We start from the raw sequence: 17,283 nt of genomic DNA, 5'->3' as shown, positions 1-17,283 counted from the left end.
TTTTAAAGAAAATATTAAATTTATTCCTTTTGTAGACCTGTATATGTATTATAAATAACAAACTAGACATTTAAGTACCAAGTTATACACATTTATGTTTACCAAACTACAAGTTCCACACAAAATGAACATACATTTAAGTGCAAAAACAAACAAACAAACAAAAAAAAAAACAGTTAAATCTATAGACACTTTGTCGACACCACCTGGCCATAAAGCAGAGGCACCCATCCATCCTTTTAATACTTCTGAGAGAGTTTTAACATACAAGTTATTGGGGAGTCTGACACTGTGCATTTGTTATTAATGTGGAATTAAATATTTCCTACACACAACACATTGTTACTTCAGTTACCCCGGGCTCTGTATAAAAGGAAGAACAAATACACACACGCTGTTCCATTGACTTTGTAAAGATTCCCACTTTTAATCAGCATGAGCTATTAACAGCCCCATCACATAGCAAGAATGTGGAGGAACCATTCTTGACACGGCAAATATTGCCATAATCCGACACAGTCGGGAGGAAGAGAGGTGTGGTCCGCAGTGTCAAAAACGCATCCGGATTACCTCGTCCACACCTGCACGATGGCATCCAAAGTGCAGGTAGACAACAGGTGGATGATACAGACTGTTGTCAGACAGCCATAAAAGGAGCTGCAGACTGTTCAGTGTCCTAACGTCTCAATCACTTCGGATCCCGTTTCGCCACCATTGGAATATGTAAATTGTGGTCAGATGGTCCACAGATTGCACAAGGACCGTCATCAAAGCCAAAGGGGGCTTCTTCAAATTTATCGTTTCCATCCCAAGTAACAGGCGGAAACTCATAGACTTTCACATTTACAATTAAATGAAACAAAAATAAGCAAATTCTCACATTTGAGAAACCAAAACCAGTGAATGCTTGACACTTTTGTCAAAATTAGCCAATAGGTGCCAATTAAAAATACTTTAAATTGACAGATTAATCAACTAAACCATCCACCTCGACCTATACTACACATTTCTGCTTTGTGTAACAGTGCAGTGGGAAGCCATTCAGAGGGATTTTTTGGTGGGGGGTGTGTGTATCTTTTCAGTCAGGACAGAAATTAATTTAACTGGCACATTATTAATTTAGAAGGCAAACACAGCCACATGCTAACCAGCCAATTATTATTACTGGATGTGCAATAATAAACAAAGCAAACTGCTTGTTGCACACTTTTATCTCTGTAGCTAAATGGTCCATGCAACTGGACTTACTGCCCCATCAAATAAGAATGATTAAATTTGTCAATTAATTTTTGTCCTGAGTGAATACATGACCCCTAATACATCTACAAATAGAGCCAATGTTGAAAAACAAGCTTCTTCTTTAAATAAGGCTTTTTTAAAAAACACAATCCTTCTTTATGGTCAGTACTCACAACTGCAACAGTCCAAAAATTAAGCACTCATATATTTCATTTGCACATTATAGTCCAACTACAGAAAATAATTTGCAAATGTTGCTTGTTTACCTGTAAAAAAAAGATACAAAAAAATGCATAGCCACTACACTGACATCTTGCCACAAATAGGTGGTTTGAATGAAGTAATCTGTGCTCACTGACCAAAGTCATCTGATTATTGAAGCTCCAGCTTTCTCTGCAACAGGGATTGGATTCACCAGATATAATTATTTTTCCGACATGCTACTGTTCCACATCGACTTCTGTTTGGTTTCCAATGGCATCCACAGTCCATATTTGCTTACTTCTGCGTCTCTCAGCTGACGAGTATGCCGTCTTTCACAGCAAGGCGCTGCCTGTGGACATGATCCTGTTCCAGTTCTTCATGGCTGGGGTGCCAGAGCCGCGACAGGATGCGCTCCATATTCAAGGCGTACATCGTGTGAGAAGGCATCACGCCATGGTGAACCTACGGGACAGAAATATTAAAATTAATTCAATCAAACTAAAGTAACATCTGACTGCTGCAACAAACTCAGGGAGAAGCAGAGATCACAGGGATCCAACCACAAGCGTGTCTATGATCTCTAGATCCCTGTAACTGATCCAAGCACATCTCACAGATATCAGCATGCAAAAATACCCCCCCCCCCCCCCCAAAAAAAAAACATATTAGCATGTCTGTTTGACAGAATGATAAAGCTGCAGCTATGATGTGAATCCTGGTACATACAGCACCATTCAAAAGTAAGAAAACGGGACTAAATATATTTTGTTTCAAATTAAAGCCAATTCAATTTATTTTTACAGCTCCAAATCACAACATAAATCACATAAGGCTTGAAACGTAAGCAAGATTTAACCCATGTCCAACTCCTGAGCAAGTACAGGCGCAACAGTGGCAAGGAAACCTGACTCAGGTGTTTTTGTTTTAATCATTGCAGGAAGAAACCTCAAGCGGACCACATTCAAGTAAGGTGACCATCTGCTTTTACAATACTAACAAAATAAAACAGCGGGGAAAAAAAAAGCACAACAAAGAAGTGTCAAACATGTATGGATGACTTGAAAGATAATCAAGAGGTGAAGAGCAGAGTCCCAGTAAAACGGATGCATTTGGTGAATCAGTGTTTATGCAGATGCCTGATCAGTCATTAAACAAGACACTAGAGTCTTCAACCCAACCTTGACACAGATCTGCATTGTTTTTTTCCTTAGTGATTGCTTTTAATGACTAATATCTTTCCATATCTTAAATTTCAATACAAACAAACTTTTTTCTTAAACCGTAAACATTAAAAGGTCTTAAACATGACTGCTTTAACACTTGGTAGCTGTCAAGACTTTGCTTTTGTGGAATATATGACACAAACATCTGAATGGGAGTGTAAATACAGAACCTCTGACCTGAGTGAACAGTATGCTCACATGTGGCTTTTAGTTGCAAGGTTTGGTCCACTTATAAATACTGCAGTGTGAAAGCAAGCCAAACCGATAAAAAAACAAAAAAAACAAAAATGCAATAGTGTGTAAAATTTTTGTCGTGTTTATGAAAGCACCTATACTGAAGCATACAGTGGAAAATACGTTACCAGTCATAGCTTTACACATTTAATACTTACTGCTGGCTACAGCAGGAAAAAAAAAAATAGCCTGCAACACATCTGCTTTTACACATTTGTGTAGAATGGGAACTTCTGCTTCATAGCATTGTTAGTTTGTCACATGTACAAGATACAACAAATGCATAGTAGGTGGCAGGTCTGCAACAAAGTTGAAAAAAATAAGGTGTTTGCAGCAACTCTCAACTTTGTCACTCAGTTTTAACTATTTAAAAGTGTAATGTATGAAGTGTTCAGGTCTGGCGGCTCCTAATTTTAGCTGAGCACTTCACCAGGCCTATACAATGGAAAATGTGGGGAAAACTACATCCACACGCATGTGAACACCATTGAAGTAATAATAACTTTATTCAAAGACACAAAATGCTCAATCTGCTAAAAAAACAACAACAACAACAAAAAACCTTGCATCTTACTTGAGTGTGTGCATCTTACCTGCAAAGCCTCCAGGAGATCAAACAGACTTACTGGAGGTAGGGGCGATGGAAGAATGTCTGCAGAACAAGCCAATAAATGAACAGCTTGTTGCTCGGCCTCATCAGGTGGCACTGGTGGTGGAGGGCCCGCATGAAGAGAAGCGCTTGGAGGGGGACTAGGAGAAATAAGATGTAACAATTTATGTGGAAAATATCATCCAATCAGTGCAATATACAATGTTTTCCACAGCTTATATCTTTTATAAAAACGGGTTTTTTCCACTTTTTGGGGGAAGATGGTATTATAACACCGTATTAGAATCAGAATCGCCTTTATTGTCATTGTAATTTACATTACAATGAGATTTGAGTGCAACTCCAAAAGGTGCTTTCCATGGAGTAATTTTTAGCCAAAATAAAAGATAGTGAAATTTAACAGTAAATTATTCGGAGTATATGTACAACTAATATAAACATAAGGTAAAATAAAATAAAATGAAATGAAATGTGGACCAAGTAAAATGTAAAATGAGAATTTTATACAACTGTGGAATCATATTGCATGGGAATATTGCACATGGTTTACAGATATTGCACAAGAAACTTGAAAGGTGCGGATTAGAGTGATTTGTTTTTGTTCAGAGCAGTGATCGCTCTGGGGAGAAAGCTGTCCCCGAGTCTGTTTGTCCTAGTTTTGTAAGTCAAACAGGTGGTTACTGGGGTGGAATGTGTTTTTGTAGATGCTGGCAGCTCTGCTGAGGTAGCGAGAGCTGGTAATGTCTTCTAGGCTGGGCAGAGAGCAGCCAGTGATCCCCTGGGCCATTTTGGTCACCCTCTGCAGTACTCTCCTGATGCTCTCGATGGTATTACTTGTTCTGGACAATATGATGGCTTTATTTATTATCTTATTTGAGCAAGAACTTAACCTGGACTATTTTCATTTTGAAATCTCCTCATTCATAGTTTAAATCTGGATAAATAACATCATGAATCAAAGATTTATTTGCAATTTTACACTTAACAAATCCATGACTGTGTTTAAATAATCATTTAGGCTGAGACCAGCCTGTAGTGCAAAAGTTATCTGGTTCATACAACAGAATCACAGTCTGGTGGGGTTCTCGGTTTGTTTTCTCATGATGTTGATGGTATTGAGCAATCCATGCCATCTGAGCACCAGTGATTACTATGACACTGATGTACCACCCACCCCTAGACTGTGCCTTATTTAAATGTCTGAGTAAAGAATGCCATTCATCTTCAGCACATCAGCCTGAAATCAACACACAAATATAATTCCATTACCAAAGTCACAATTTACTTTTACTGAAACAGCTTATCAAATGTCTGCTGTGAAAAGGGTCTCACGACTCCAAGAGCAAAACAAGATGGTTTTTACAAAGCAATGTATTTCCGCTTTTTAAAACTGACACACCTTAAATTCCTACAATAACATGTTTATACAACGACTACAAAAGGGTCATGAGCTGTCAAGAGCTGCAGAGTGTACCCTACCATTCAGAAACACTGTGGTAAGCAGTGAGGCTGTTCTTCAGATAAGGCTGTGGAGTCACATCACTGCCAAAGGCGTAGGGGAAATGACCATCTCGTAAACGATATGCCTTCCTTCGAGTGATTACAGCAGTCAGGACATCTTTCAAATGGTGCTGAAATAAATCAGAGCATGAAATAAAAAAAATACTGTCATATAATTATTCTTTACTCACGAATATGAAGGTGTAATAGCATATTCTTGCAAAAATGAATACATGGTATTTTGCAAATAAATCCACTGAATTGATCATCTATTAGTTCTTGCAACAAGTCTGTACAAAACCACATGAACATCAACTGAAAAAAATGGTGAAACATGGACACTTGTAACTTGTGATGTGGTAATGCTAAAGTAATTCAGTTCTGTTGGTTATGGTATTTTATTAGATCTGATCATTTTTTCAAGTTTAAAGACATGCTGTGTTTGTCTTCTGTGTGTAAGAAGAATACTTTTATTGTCATTGTACATTAAATAAAACTAAAATCAGTTCTCTGCAGTGGTGGGCACAGCTAACCAAAAAGTTAGCTTCGATATCCATTAATCAGATAACTGAAAAGTTATCTTTTATGACGCTAAACCGATAAACTGCTAAAACAAATTTATCTTAATTACATAACCAATAATTTTAAGTATTGATTTGGACGTGGCCACATCAGATTACACTGTTGGCTTCTGATAAACCAGTTTCACTTTAAGTGCCGCAGGTGCTGCTGGGTAAATTCAAGGATCACAAACATACAAGAACGCACAAAAAATGAATGAATAAAAAAATAAAACCCCAAACACTGTCATCATCTTTCAAAAGCAGTAAAACACAGTATTAGAAGTCACAGTTTATCTCGGTATTAGATAAACTGTCATTTACGAACTAAAAAGCTGCTGCTTTTTTCACATGCATTGAACCCTGCGGCTTAAACAACTGAAATATGTCCATTAATCAGAGGTGTCAAGTAAGGAAGTACAAATACTTCGTTACTGTACTTAAGTACACTTTTTAGGTATCTATACTTTACTCCTTTACTTATTTTTCTGCCTACTTCTGACTTCTACTCATTACATTTTCACACCAGTATCTGTACTTTCTATTCCTTACATTTTTAAAACAAACAGTCGCGTTACTCTTGGCTTCAGTTTAATGTTTATATATATATATTTCATGTCATGTGCGCCTGTAATCAACTTTTCTGCAGCGCGGCTTTGCTTTGAACCGTGAACCAATCAAAGCAGTGGTTTGCAGATTGAAGCAATGCTTCGGTCGATTGCTTCGTTTATTCTTTCTTTCTTTCGCTTAATTTTCCCCCGCTAAAACCCTAAAGAGCATACTTATGTGAGTATTATTTACCTTTTCTATGTTAAACCGACCTGTTATGGTCTTCTGAAACAGTTGATAGATGTATTTTATAACTTAAAAACGGGAGCGATGCTAACGCGTTAGCATGTCTACGGCATTTTCAATGTTAAAAGTTAGCATTAAGCAATTGCAGCTCTCATCACGTTCGGGTGCATTTGTTTTCAAATTGTAATATTTCTTAAATTTATTTTTGTTTATATATTAATAATCTAATGGTTATTATATACAATTCTAGAGAAAGAGGCAAAAAGAACTTGAATAGAAACACAACAGAAAATATAAAAGCAACTAACAATGAACATACATATATAAATACATACATAAATAAATAAATGTTTCCTGTGAACACCTAGTGACTCTTACACCTCCACTTCATCCCCGTCTTATTTAATAACAGCTTGTTTCGGTCAAACCATATTTTCAATGTGTTAATTTCTTCAGTGATTTCCTCCTGAACTATCTGACAAACTAGAAAACTGCTGCATCCTAGTAAGAGCAGAATACTACTGGAATGAATTTGAATAAGGAAAGTTGTATTTTTTTTCTCACTAAATGGATGCTGCACTCACTGCAGTTTATTGTCTGGAATAGTCCCAGAATGCATTTCAGAGCTTCTAGAATTGAAACATTTTCGTGCAGGTGGTGTTGGGGGTAATTTTGGGTTTTGGTCTTGGGCCACATGTAGAACGAATCAGTTTTTAAATTAAGCTTTCAATTCATATAGTGGCATCTACTTTTTTTTTTTAAAGGTTACTTTATACTTTTATACTTTAAGTAGGTTTTGGAGCACATACGTTTTCACTTTTACTTGAGTAAAGAGGTCAAGTTGATACTTCAACTTTTACCAGAGTGTTTTTAAACTGCAGTATCTATACTTCTACTTAAGTAACAAATGTGTGTACTTTTGACACCACTGCCATTAATGCACTGATTGGCAGAGTAAAAGACACAGTAAATATAAATTCTTACCTGTTAGTTTCAGTGGGATTCATCTGAAAAAAATAATCATCCTGAGATTATCCAAAACAGTCTAACCGGTGAAGAAACATCCCAGTCTGTACACAGCTGCACCATGAGAGCTCTTCTCTCCCACCGAGTCTTGGCGATACAGTCAGCCACAAAGAAATAAAATAAAATAATGTTTAAATTAGTCCGTTTTGTTTTTGTGTCGAGCGGACAATAACACTTCTTGTTCGGATCCAATGGCAGACGGCACCATCTTAAGGTGCATTTACCACCACCTACTGGGCTGGTGAGTGATTGCTGATATTTTACAAAACCTTAACTCCTGGCAGCCATAGTCATTTGTTTAGGTGCGATGAAGTAATCTAGTGTCCTTTAGATATTTAAATCATTCTTTTTGCACGATGTGTGATGGGTTTTGCAGCAGATTTCCAAGGGACAAGGGATGGAAACAGTGTAACGTCCAAAGTGAACCTGAACTACACTACCCACAATGCTCCCTGCGTCAACCGACCAATCACGTTTTGCGCTTAATGATGATGTCAACAGCAAGCGACCGGCAGTCTACCATAAATAAACGCACAACAGATGGACTAAAATGTTTGATTTTAGGGTTTACAAACATTTTTACAAACTTTGCTCACTTTACCAGCAAAAAAAAAATTATAGGACTGAAAGTTATTGGAACTAAATTTATCGGAAAATAATTGGTTTTAATAATAAGATAATTGGTTTTAATTTCAATATGAGCTTTGATAATTATATGCTAATTAGATCATTAAGCAACAATGATTTTGAGGATAGTGATCAATGAGACCCAGAATAAGGATGTCAGTGGGGTTGACAGCTGAAATGTTTGGGTTTAGGGGTGGTTCCAGAGTAGCATAGATAAGATGCCTAGAAGTAGGTTTACGTTTTAGACATTCCACGCGAGCTGTAGGTAGCAGACAAGAAATCTTTGATATTGCTGGAACAACCATTGGGCCATCCTCAATTTCAACATCAGCCAATGTAGTAATGGGGATTAAGTTTGCAAAGCATATCTCTCTATGATTTTTATGGACATGTCTACAGAAGCAGGCCACAGTTTCTACTTGTTGAATTTCCATCCCTGACAGATAAACTGCACTATCACCATAGTGGATTTTCTGCACTGATTTCCCCGCTAAGCTAATGGATTCCACACCCACATTTGTCATAAACCGTGGGGTGAAGCTCATAGTTCCTCATAGCCAAACCGTCCACACCGAGTGACAAAGTATTTAAAAATAATCAAGGGCCACTTTTTCATGTCATCTTCAGTCGTTCCGTCTGAGCTTTTCAAAAAGGTTTTTGTTTCTACCCACGGAATGACTTCCACTGTTCTATACTGAAAACACTGCTCAGCAGAAATCCTAAGACAAAATGGAAATGCCTCTGTTGTAAAAGTGGGTGGGGCTGAATAAGGTGAATAATTGCACAGGTCTCCCTTGCAAAACAGATCTTGATCTCAGTGGGACTAACCTGCTTAAATAAAGGTTAATATGAGCATAAAATGTAGCTGAGCAGAATCAGTGGTGTTCCGCATCTTTACATTTGTTTTTAAGCAAGCATCAACAATTTCAACTGCAAAGTATGGAAGAATAATTTCAAACTGTTGATTTCAAAGCCTCACTCCAGTTCTGCTGCTGTGAGAACATTTTGGATTCAAGCCAATGAGAGAAGAGAGCCAGTTCCCATGAATGATTTGGTACGTAGACTATTTAAAGCCGCTTTCTTAACAGAGTCTATTTTATTTGTCATTATTTTACACTATGTTTGTTTCAGATATTAAAAGGGTGTACTTGTATTATCAATTGCATAAAACGGTCTTAAAATGTTGATAATATCATTGTTAGTAATTATTTCTGAGGCAATACAGCTTCTAACAACGACAGTTATTGTGAGAGGACTATGGATTTATTTAGCTGTTTTATGCATAGATGAAAGCAGATGCTGAAAATGCTGGTGACCTGCTGAACTGGCACGCACACAGCGTTGCGTAATTAGGTGTACTTCACTGGTAGACAGATGCGACTTACCTCAACAGCATAGATCATGGTGTTCACAGCGTCTTCTGTGATGTTATCCAAGCCCAATTCAAAAGCTGTCACCATCATGCGTGCCTCCAGCTGGCCCCGCGTAGGTAGCAGCAGTGTGTGCGCGCTGAGACGCAGCTCGTCCTCTTCACCGCCCATTTCCCGTGGGCTGAAAGGCTGGGCAGCACTCAGTGGGTTCTGGGGCTGGAAACGATGCTGAATGCACAAACAAGTCACAAACACAGACAGGTCGTCAACAACAGCAACAATAATAATAACTAGCGTGTTGCCCGTGGGGATACACGGGCTCTAGATTGGGTAGTGCTCATAAAATAGGTAGCTGACATTTTTTAAGGGTGGTAATAAATTATGCAAAATTTCTATAATGATTTGGAATGGCGTGTGAGTCCAAAATGTAAATTATCAATATCCATTGTTCACTGTTGTTACATAATATCAATAATTTCTCCAAAAATGTTCATCCAATCAACTTTCTGCTTTTGCAGCCATCATCCTTGAACCAAAATACATAAGTTTACCAAATGGCAAATGTCAGTTCTCCCCAGTTTCTCCATGATCGAAACCATACACATGCACGCACACATACACGTGCACAGAGGCCATTTGGCTTTTAGGGTTTTAAAATATAGATAACAACAACAACAACCACCAAAAAACACATCCAGGGGCCTCAGCGTATGTCACACTCTGTAGTAATCCATCCATTTTCCATACCCGCTTACTCCAGTTAAGGTTCACGAGGGGCTGGACCCTATCCCAGCAATCATACAGTGTGAGGTGGGGTACACCCTGGACAGGACGCCAGTCTACCACAGGGCACTCTGCAGTAATGACAATTAAAATAAGTACTCACTTCAAATTTCTGTCTTGAGGAGCATTTCTTCTTCCCTTTCGGTTTGCCAGGCTTTGAAGCAGAGCCACCCTGCCACTGTAAGGACCCTGCACCATCTAGAGGACAAAAGAGGACAACACTTGGCTCCACTTACACCCTGCTCAAAATCAATGTTACAGCTTGGTAACTGAATCAAGTACTTCTATTCTTGGCAAATAGGAGAACAATGTTAGTAAAAGCATTTCTGATATTGTGTTGACATGTTGGTGGTACATAACCAGGGTTTCTACAGCTGAAGGCATGTTAGATTTAAGACTCTTTTTTTTTTTAATGCTAGTCAGAGTGAAATTTAAGACCAACATCACAATAAGGTACGTAAGTGTTCAGCCAAGTGCTGTTTGATGATGTTCTCACTCTGGTGTTGGTATCTGAGGTGGAGGTTTAGTGGAGACAACAGAACTGAGATGAACCTGGCACCTGTTGGCACACTGATTTTGAAGCTTGTGTTTTTCACTTTGCATATGGGATTCCACTGCCTTCATTCCCATCGTGCCAAGTTTGAAGGACTTCCGCCATAAAATGCAGTGTGTTGAACACATTTTCTGCTACTGGTTTAAGTCACACCCCAAAATCTTCTTTGAAAAGCCCATTTTCATTAAATTGGTAAATGGACTGCATTTATATAGCGCTTTTCCATCTGTGTTAGATGATCAAAGCGCTTTACAATAATGCCTCACATTCACTCTGATGTCAGGGTGCTGCCATACAAGGCGCTCACTACACACAGAGAGCAACTAGGGGATTATAGTGGAGCGGCATAGCAAAACAATTGTTAATTTTGTAATAAAAGCATGGAATATGGCACACATATTCTAAATTAACTCATGTTTATTTTCAGATATGGAGCTGACCTCTAATGAGCTACAGGGGTCAATAAAGAATTACACAGTGGTCAAAATTTAAAAATGCTCCAATCACGTTGAAAACTATACCACATTATTTGTCTGATCATAACAATTCCAAAAAGGTACAGTTCTGTTCTTGTCTCCACTAAACCTATTTATCGTGTAGTTTGCCCAGTCTGGTTTACAATTATTTGATGTATTTTATACCACTGTCTGCTCCAGCAACAGCGCAACCAGAAGTATGGCTGACTGTACATCAGAGCAAAATAAGGCAATAATAATACTGTGCCCCCTACGGTGGTACATAGGTGACTACATGTAATGGGGAGAACTGTGTGCGACTCCTGTGGAGGATGAGGTTTCTCAGACTGAGTCAAGTCTGTATCCATATCCAGCAGAGAGCCACATGTGGACTTGGCACAGGTTTTTACATTGGATCCCCTTCCTGATCCAACTCCAGTTGGAGATACATGCGTATAGAGCCCCTGGTCTTCCCAAGCAATCTCCAAGCCAAGGACTAATCACCACCTACTCTGCTTAATTTCTGAGAGCTGATGGGATCAGGTGAGCACAGAGCGGAAGGCTACAAGCTACTGTGACAATTTGTTAAAACATACCACAACTACAGCATAAAATTTCAAATAACATGAAATGAAAGAGGATGTTTCTAAAAACATTCATTTGTTGTATGAAATGAGTTTCAAAATTTAATTGTGATACGCCATGATTTTCACAAATGGTCCCAAGACCAGCAGATGCTAATGTGCAAAACATGCTTATGTGGGGAAATTTAGGACCTGTTTATTTAGGTTTGTTGAAAATAAGCAAGCTATGGGCATCCTTTATAATCGTCCAGTTATGTATATTAGGGCTGTTCATGTTATATAGCGAAAAAATAAAAGTCTTCAGAGACTTCGGGCCACATGTTGTTTTTGTTGGGCTTTTATAGGCGCAGACCAAATTTGAACTCAATCAGATAAGATTTAGAGATCCCCCAGAGTGACACATTCTCCTCTCCCTCCTCTGGCAAGACGTCACCTTAACGGGAGAAGACTCTGATGCCATTATTTTCTTTTACAGGTACATGTAATGGCTTCTAATGGCAAAAAGTGGTGGTTGATTGGTCACCCAGAGAACATTACTGGAAGTTGTCTCCCCTTTATGCTTGTTTAGGGGAAATTGTTGCTTTGTGGGGGACCCTAAACAATGTCCGATTACAATAAAATTTGGCACAGATCTTTTATTTTATTGGCGGAACAAGAACAACATGTGGCCCAAAAGATTTTCTAACATTTGACATTTTGAACAGGTCTAATGCATATTAATACCTGTCTGTTTTGATGGAAATGCACTTCTCTAAAATACTGAACAACAAACAAGCAAGCAAATAAATGCAAGTGTGTAAATAAAGCCAGATAACATGAAATCTTAAAACGTTAAAGTGAATCTTACAGAACTGAGAGAAAAACAGAGAAATAAACCCTCCAGAGGGTTAAAAGAAACTATACCTGGTGTGGAGACAATAATCTGGCAGCGTGTCAGAATGGCCAGGAGGAAATCATTGTGGACATGAACTGCAGAACAAGAACAGCAAACGCAGACCATTTACAATAAAACACATGGCAGGTACCTTTGTCTAGACCAGTGGTTCTCAAACCTGGTCCTCTATTACTGCCACCCTACAGATTTTCCATTTCTCCTGCGATGCCACAAGCTGATGACCTCATTCAGTTGTCTGTTAGTACTTGATTGGCTGCACACCTGAATGAACTCATCAGCTTGTGACAGATCAAGTAGAGATGGAAAATCTGTAGGGTGGTGGTAATAGAGGACCAGGTTTGAGAACCACTGTTCTAATCTAGACCATTCATTTCCAAACTGAGGTGCACCACCCCCTGGTGGACTGTAATGTACTGCAAGTGGGCTGTATAAGGTGATTAAATAAAAAATAAGTGTTTGCTTTTCAATTTTGTTATAAAGTTTAAGTTACCTAAAACTATTTACAACCACACAAATCATTCCAACCAGTTTAGACAAGTTAGGAAATGGAAAACATGGGAGGGGGATGTCTCAAACATTAAGACATACAAACTGTGGTACTATATAGCTGAAAGTTTAAATGTTCTTTTCAACAGAATATCTCGCACAGTCACTGCACGATGAAGCTGTATCATGCATTTGCTTCTGTTCTGGGCCACTATATTTGAATCCAAGAGCATTTACTTTCTGACTATTTTGGAAAGGATTTCATTAACCTTTGGCCCAGACTGATTCTTTAGGTTAAAATAATGATAATGTGCTCTTCTTTGTCCAGACAGTAAATCTATGGGACAATTTTGCTTTGATTCCAAACTTTTCCTGGCATCATTGAAGAGTTTTCTGGTGTTTGGTGACTCAAAACTGAAAGCACATATTAATCTGTCAGTCTCTATTGGCATCGTGTGGCAGCGGATCCACACCACCCGACAGCCCGTGGCAGCTGAAAAGCACAGAGCGGAGGGAGATATACACTCCTCTGCATTCAAAGTGCAAATGAATCATGCACACGCAATGCCACCGCAGCTGATCCTGCCCTGTTTTAGAAGTGATCTAAAACAAAACAAAACAAAAAATTCTTTCTCACCTAAATGTTGCTGCAATGATCTGATCATTGAATCGCAAACCTCACTAGGACTCGGTCAGTCTACTTACCTGGTTTGTTGCGATGTGTGCCTAATTATTCTCAATGACTTTGAGAAGTCCTGGCTTTGAGAAGTTATTTTACTTGGAAAAGTGATGGCCAATTTTAATGGCAAAATAAATAAACAAACCAAGAATCAAGTTTATTTGTAGTTCTAAATATTATGGTGTTTTACTCTGTTTTTTTGTCTCCCCCACAACGTTATTTTTTTCCTACAGCATCTGTTACGACATCATATTATGCAAATAATATGCAATCTAGGCGATGATGTCATTTAGCAACTTCTAGCGACTTTTAAGATAGCCAATTTCTTACCGAGGAGTTGGCAACACTGCTTCTTATATCTGATCTTCACTTAGTATATTGGAATTCTGACATCTGTAGGTCTATTTGTGCAATGAGTGAGGTGATACAATGTTCCCTTTGCCTATCAAGAGCAGAGCTGAAGGCAATATGACTGCACAGGGTCAAACGTCTTTTCATGGGCAAGAATCCGCTCTTTGGATTGCAGTCTAAATTAAAAATTTCTTAAAGTGCCTGTTGGCTGCACAATCTATTTAAAGTACAAAGCAGTAACAATAATGGGAAGTAAGTCAGTCAGTTCCAAAGTGCCATTTTTAATTATGAAAAGGTGCAACACAGTTATATTGAAAAATGTTCCAAGTTTTTTGTTGGGTTCCATTTGAGTGCATGAGCATACATGTGCAAGGCATTCACAGCATTCAATAAAATGAGGTGAAGATTTAGCAAAAGCCTTGTGAATGGCAGCATGTGAAACCTGTAGGGGGGGCCAGTGTGTAAAATTGGTGGAAAGGCAGCACAGCAGTTGAAGCATGATACAGTGAGCGCCTGTATCAGCCTTATCACAGAATGTTACAGCTTGATCTGTCTGATGTGGCATCGATGAAACTGACATTAGGGGGTTGACAATTCTGACATTTCTTACAGATGTGGCAGCACAGTAACCAACACTCATGTTTTCAACACAGAAACACTATTTTTACCCCCCTTCCAACTAACCATTCTCTTGTGCCAGCAGTCGACGTGCTTCAACGTCAAACTCCTCCTTGCTGATTTTTTGTTTGAACCATAATTTCAGGTTTGCCCAGTAACTGAAAAGACAAAAAAAAAAAAAAAAAAATAAATAAAAATAAAAATAAGAAAACATGAATAAATACACATTCCTACAACAGTTATTGTGCATTTGTAACAAACCCTACTCTATTTCATAAAACATGTCGGCAAGGCCATGTTTGGGAGCATGCTCTGGTGGCGTGCACTACCCAGTCTACCACACTGACTACAGAACCACCCTTGGGCCATAGATAGCAACAGCTGCAGTATGACTGGTCCATCCCAACCTCCTGGTAGCAATTTCATGACTCCATGAAGTCGTTCAAGACATCCTTGGTCTAAAAGTCAGAGGACCTTGAGACATTAACGTCTCTGCCAAAACAAGTCAATGTCTCCACAAGTTCAACAATTTGACTGCATAGAGTTACACTCCTCATGGCTGAGCCCAAGAAGTCACTGAAAGCCTCGATCTTAGACTTGATCAAGGACAATCACAAAGCCAGAGAATTTGTCGACTTCTCAAGTGCCACAATCAGGGTATCAATTGACAGCAAAAAGCTCATCACCCAGAGTGAAGGTCAGTTTACATGCCGACAAGAAAACCTAAGCCACTGGTTTCCACAACCCTACTCAACACTCAGTCCTTGCAAGTCACTACCACAAGACATCTCTGACAGCTGCCAGAAATTACTGTGATTTCAAATGAATTAAAATAAAATAAACTGAATTGAAGAAAGGAAGGCAGAGATAATGCCCCCTCTTCACACAGCATTTGCAATAACTATGACTATATCAGCTAGGATGGTTGTCTACTTGTTCATCTGATGATATTAGGCCAGAAATTCCATTATTAATATCAAACTTCATATTTTCAAAAGTTACACACACAGAGACAAACACACAAAACGCAGAGACTCACCAAAGCAACACTCTCTGTAACCGGTGTGAGGGTCTCAGCACTCTCCTAGACTGACCACTCCTCCACACTAGTCTACTCTGCGCATGCGGGAACCCAGTGTTACAGTCTGATCTGTCCTCCTGCCTTCACTGCGCACGCATCATGTCGGAGCATTAGCAGCGATTAACAGATTATCGCCTTGTGTCTACTTAAAACTGACTTGAGAATGATTTAAGAGGTTTTACTTTGTCATCTAATGGTTAATAATAACAGCACATCCTTTGATCAATAGAGAGTCGGTCTCAAATGTGCTGGTGTTGCACTCTGATCGGTCCCCCTTCTTTTATTATGAAATATTGCTGAATTTATGTGGAAATGGTTGTTGTACAAAAGCTTGAGAGATCTGTTGCTGAGACAGATGATGACTGGAGTGCAGTTTTAGCAGAAATGAGTCAATAATCGGCCAACAGTTGCTGATGCTCCAAAATGACACAGGCACAGTGAAGGCAGGGGACTGATCAGAAGTGGGGAGCGCTGAGCTCATCACACCGGCAAACAATTCATCCTATTGAGGCTTCAAATGGTTTCACGGCTACGGAGAACACTGCTCTCCGTAGCCGAATCAGTTCCAAAAAAAAAAAAACCCTCAAAATCCCTGGTGAATAGACTCCAGACATTTTGAACACGTTTAATCAAATGTGTAGGATCTCATTCACTCATTCATGTCTTCTGTGATAACTTTTGTCTGTAACACATTTGACAATATTTAGTTTCATTTAAATATTTCAAAAATCAATAGAGCTTAAGCGTAGCAATTCATTATTAAGCAAAAGAAACATTATGACTTTTTTCCTCCACTTTTTTGATATGAAATGTGCCACGATTACAGAATGGGTCATCCTTAAAGGGGAAAAAAATGACCGTTATGGTCCTTTAATGAGAAATGTTTGCAAACGACAGCCACTGCCAATGCGCTACTAAATACGCATACAACGAACAGTAAATTCACCTCGCCCCACAGCCGAAGAAAAAAAAAAAAGCATAAAGAGTACGTGACTTACTGTTTTATATTTTCGCCGATTGCATCAGTTAAATTTTTCTTAGCAATCTCCAGCTCGCTAGCTTGAGCAGCCATAGCGTTTGGTTTACGGCGACGTCATCATTCAGCGACCACAACAACAACGTTCTTCTTCTTCTTTTTATTTCCGGCAGACTAGGCACGGACACAATAACAACGTCACTTGTCATGTGTATCATAAACACTTATTTTAAAAGTTTTACTTAGTTTAAAAAAGTGACATTTTTTTAATTAGCAGGAAGAAAGTAGACACATTTTTGCAAAAAAGCCATACCATCTAAAATTCTCTCTCTCTCTCTCTCTCTCTCTCTCTCTCTCTCTCTCTCTCTCTCTCTCTCTCTCTCTCTCTCTCTCTCGCCCTAAGCACATAGGCATACAGTAAATTTTGCTGAGTA

General features: G+C 38.8%; 1 protein-coding gene across 1 annotated transcript; it reads right to left on the bottom strand.

Moving 5' to 3' along the window:
• Positions 1-16,991, bottom strand: tada1 (transcriptional adaptor 1). Its single transcript, XM_034183653.1, has 8 exons — positions 16,872-16,991; positions 14,859-14,950; positions 12,667-12,732; positions 10,275-10,369; positions 9,404-9,616; positions 4,990-5,141; positions 3,494-3,650; positions 1-1,905 (listed from the first exon to the last, which is right to left on the bottom strand). Exons 1-8 carry the CDS (start codon positions 16,943-16,945, stop codon positions 1,753-1,755), a joined length of 1,002 nt encoding a protein of 333 aa, XP_034039544.1. The 5' UTR covers positions 16,946-16,991; the 3' UTR covers positions 1-1,752.
• Between the last annotated feature and the right edge of the window lie 292 nt (positions 16,992-17,283).

This window comes from Thalassophryne amazonica, chromosome 12 (assembly GCF_902500255.1).
Source record: "Thalassophryne amazonica chromosome 12, fThaAma1.1, whole genome shotgun sequence".
Classification (NCBI taxonomy): domain Eukaryota; kingdom Metazoa; phylum Chordata; class Actinopteri; order Batrachoidiformes; family Batrachoididae; genus Thalassophryne; species Thalassophryne amazonica.
Note: the sequence above shows the minus strand (reverse complement) of the source record. Positions and strands in the feature narration are given on the sequence as shown.

Excerpts from the sequence above, each read along its gene's own strand:
- tada1 (XM_034183653.1), bottom strand. The coding sequence starts at position 16,945 with ATGGCTGCTCAAGCTAGCGAGCTGGAGATTGCTAAGAAAAATTTAACT. Across the intron at positions 5,142-9,403 it reads CCATGATCTATGCTGTTGAG|CACCATTTGAAAGATGTCCT; the intron begins GTAAGTCGCATC and ends GATTTATTTCAG. Across the intron at positions 3,651-4,989 it reads TACCACAGTGTTTCTGAATG|TCCCCCTCCAAGCGCTTCTC; the intron begins GTAGGGTACACT and ends TATTTCTCCTAG.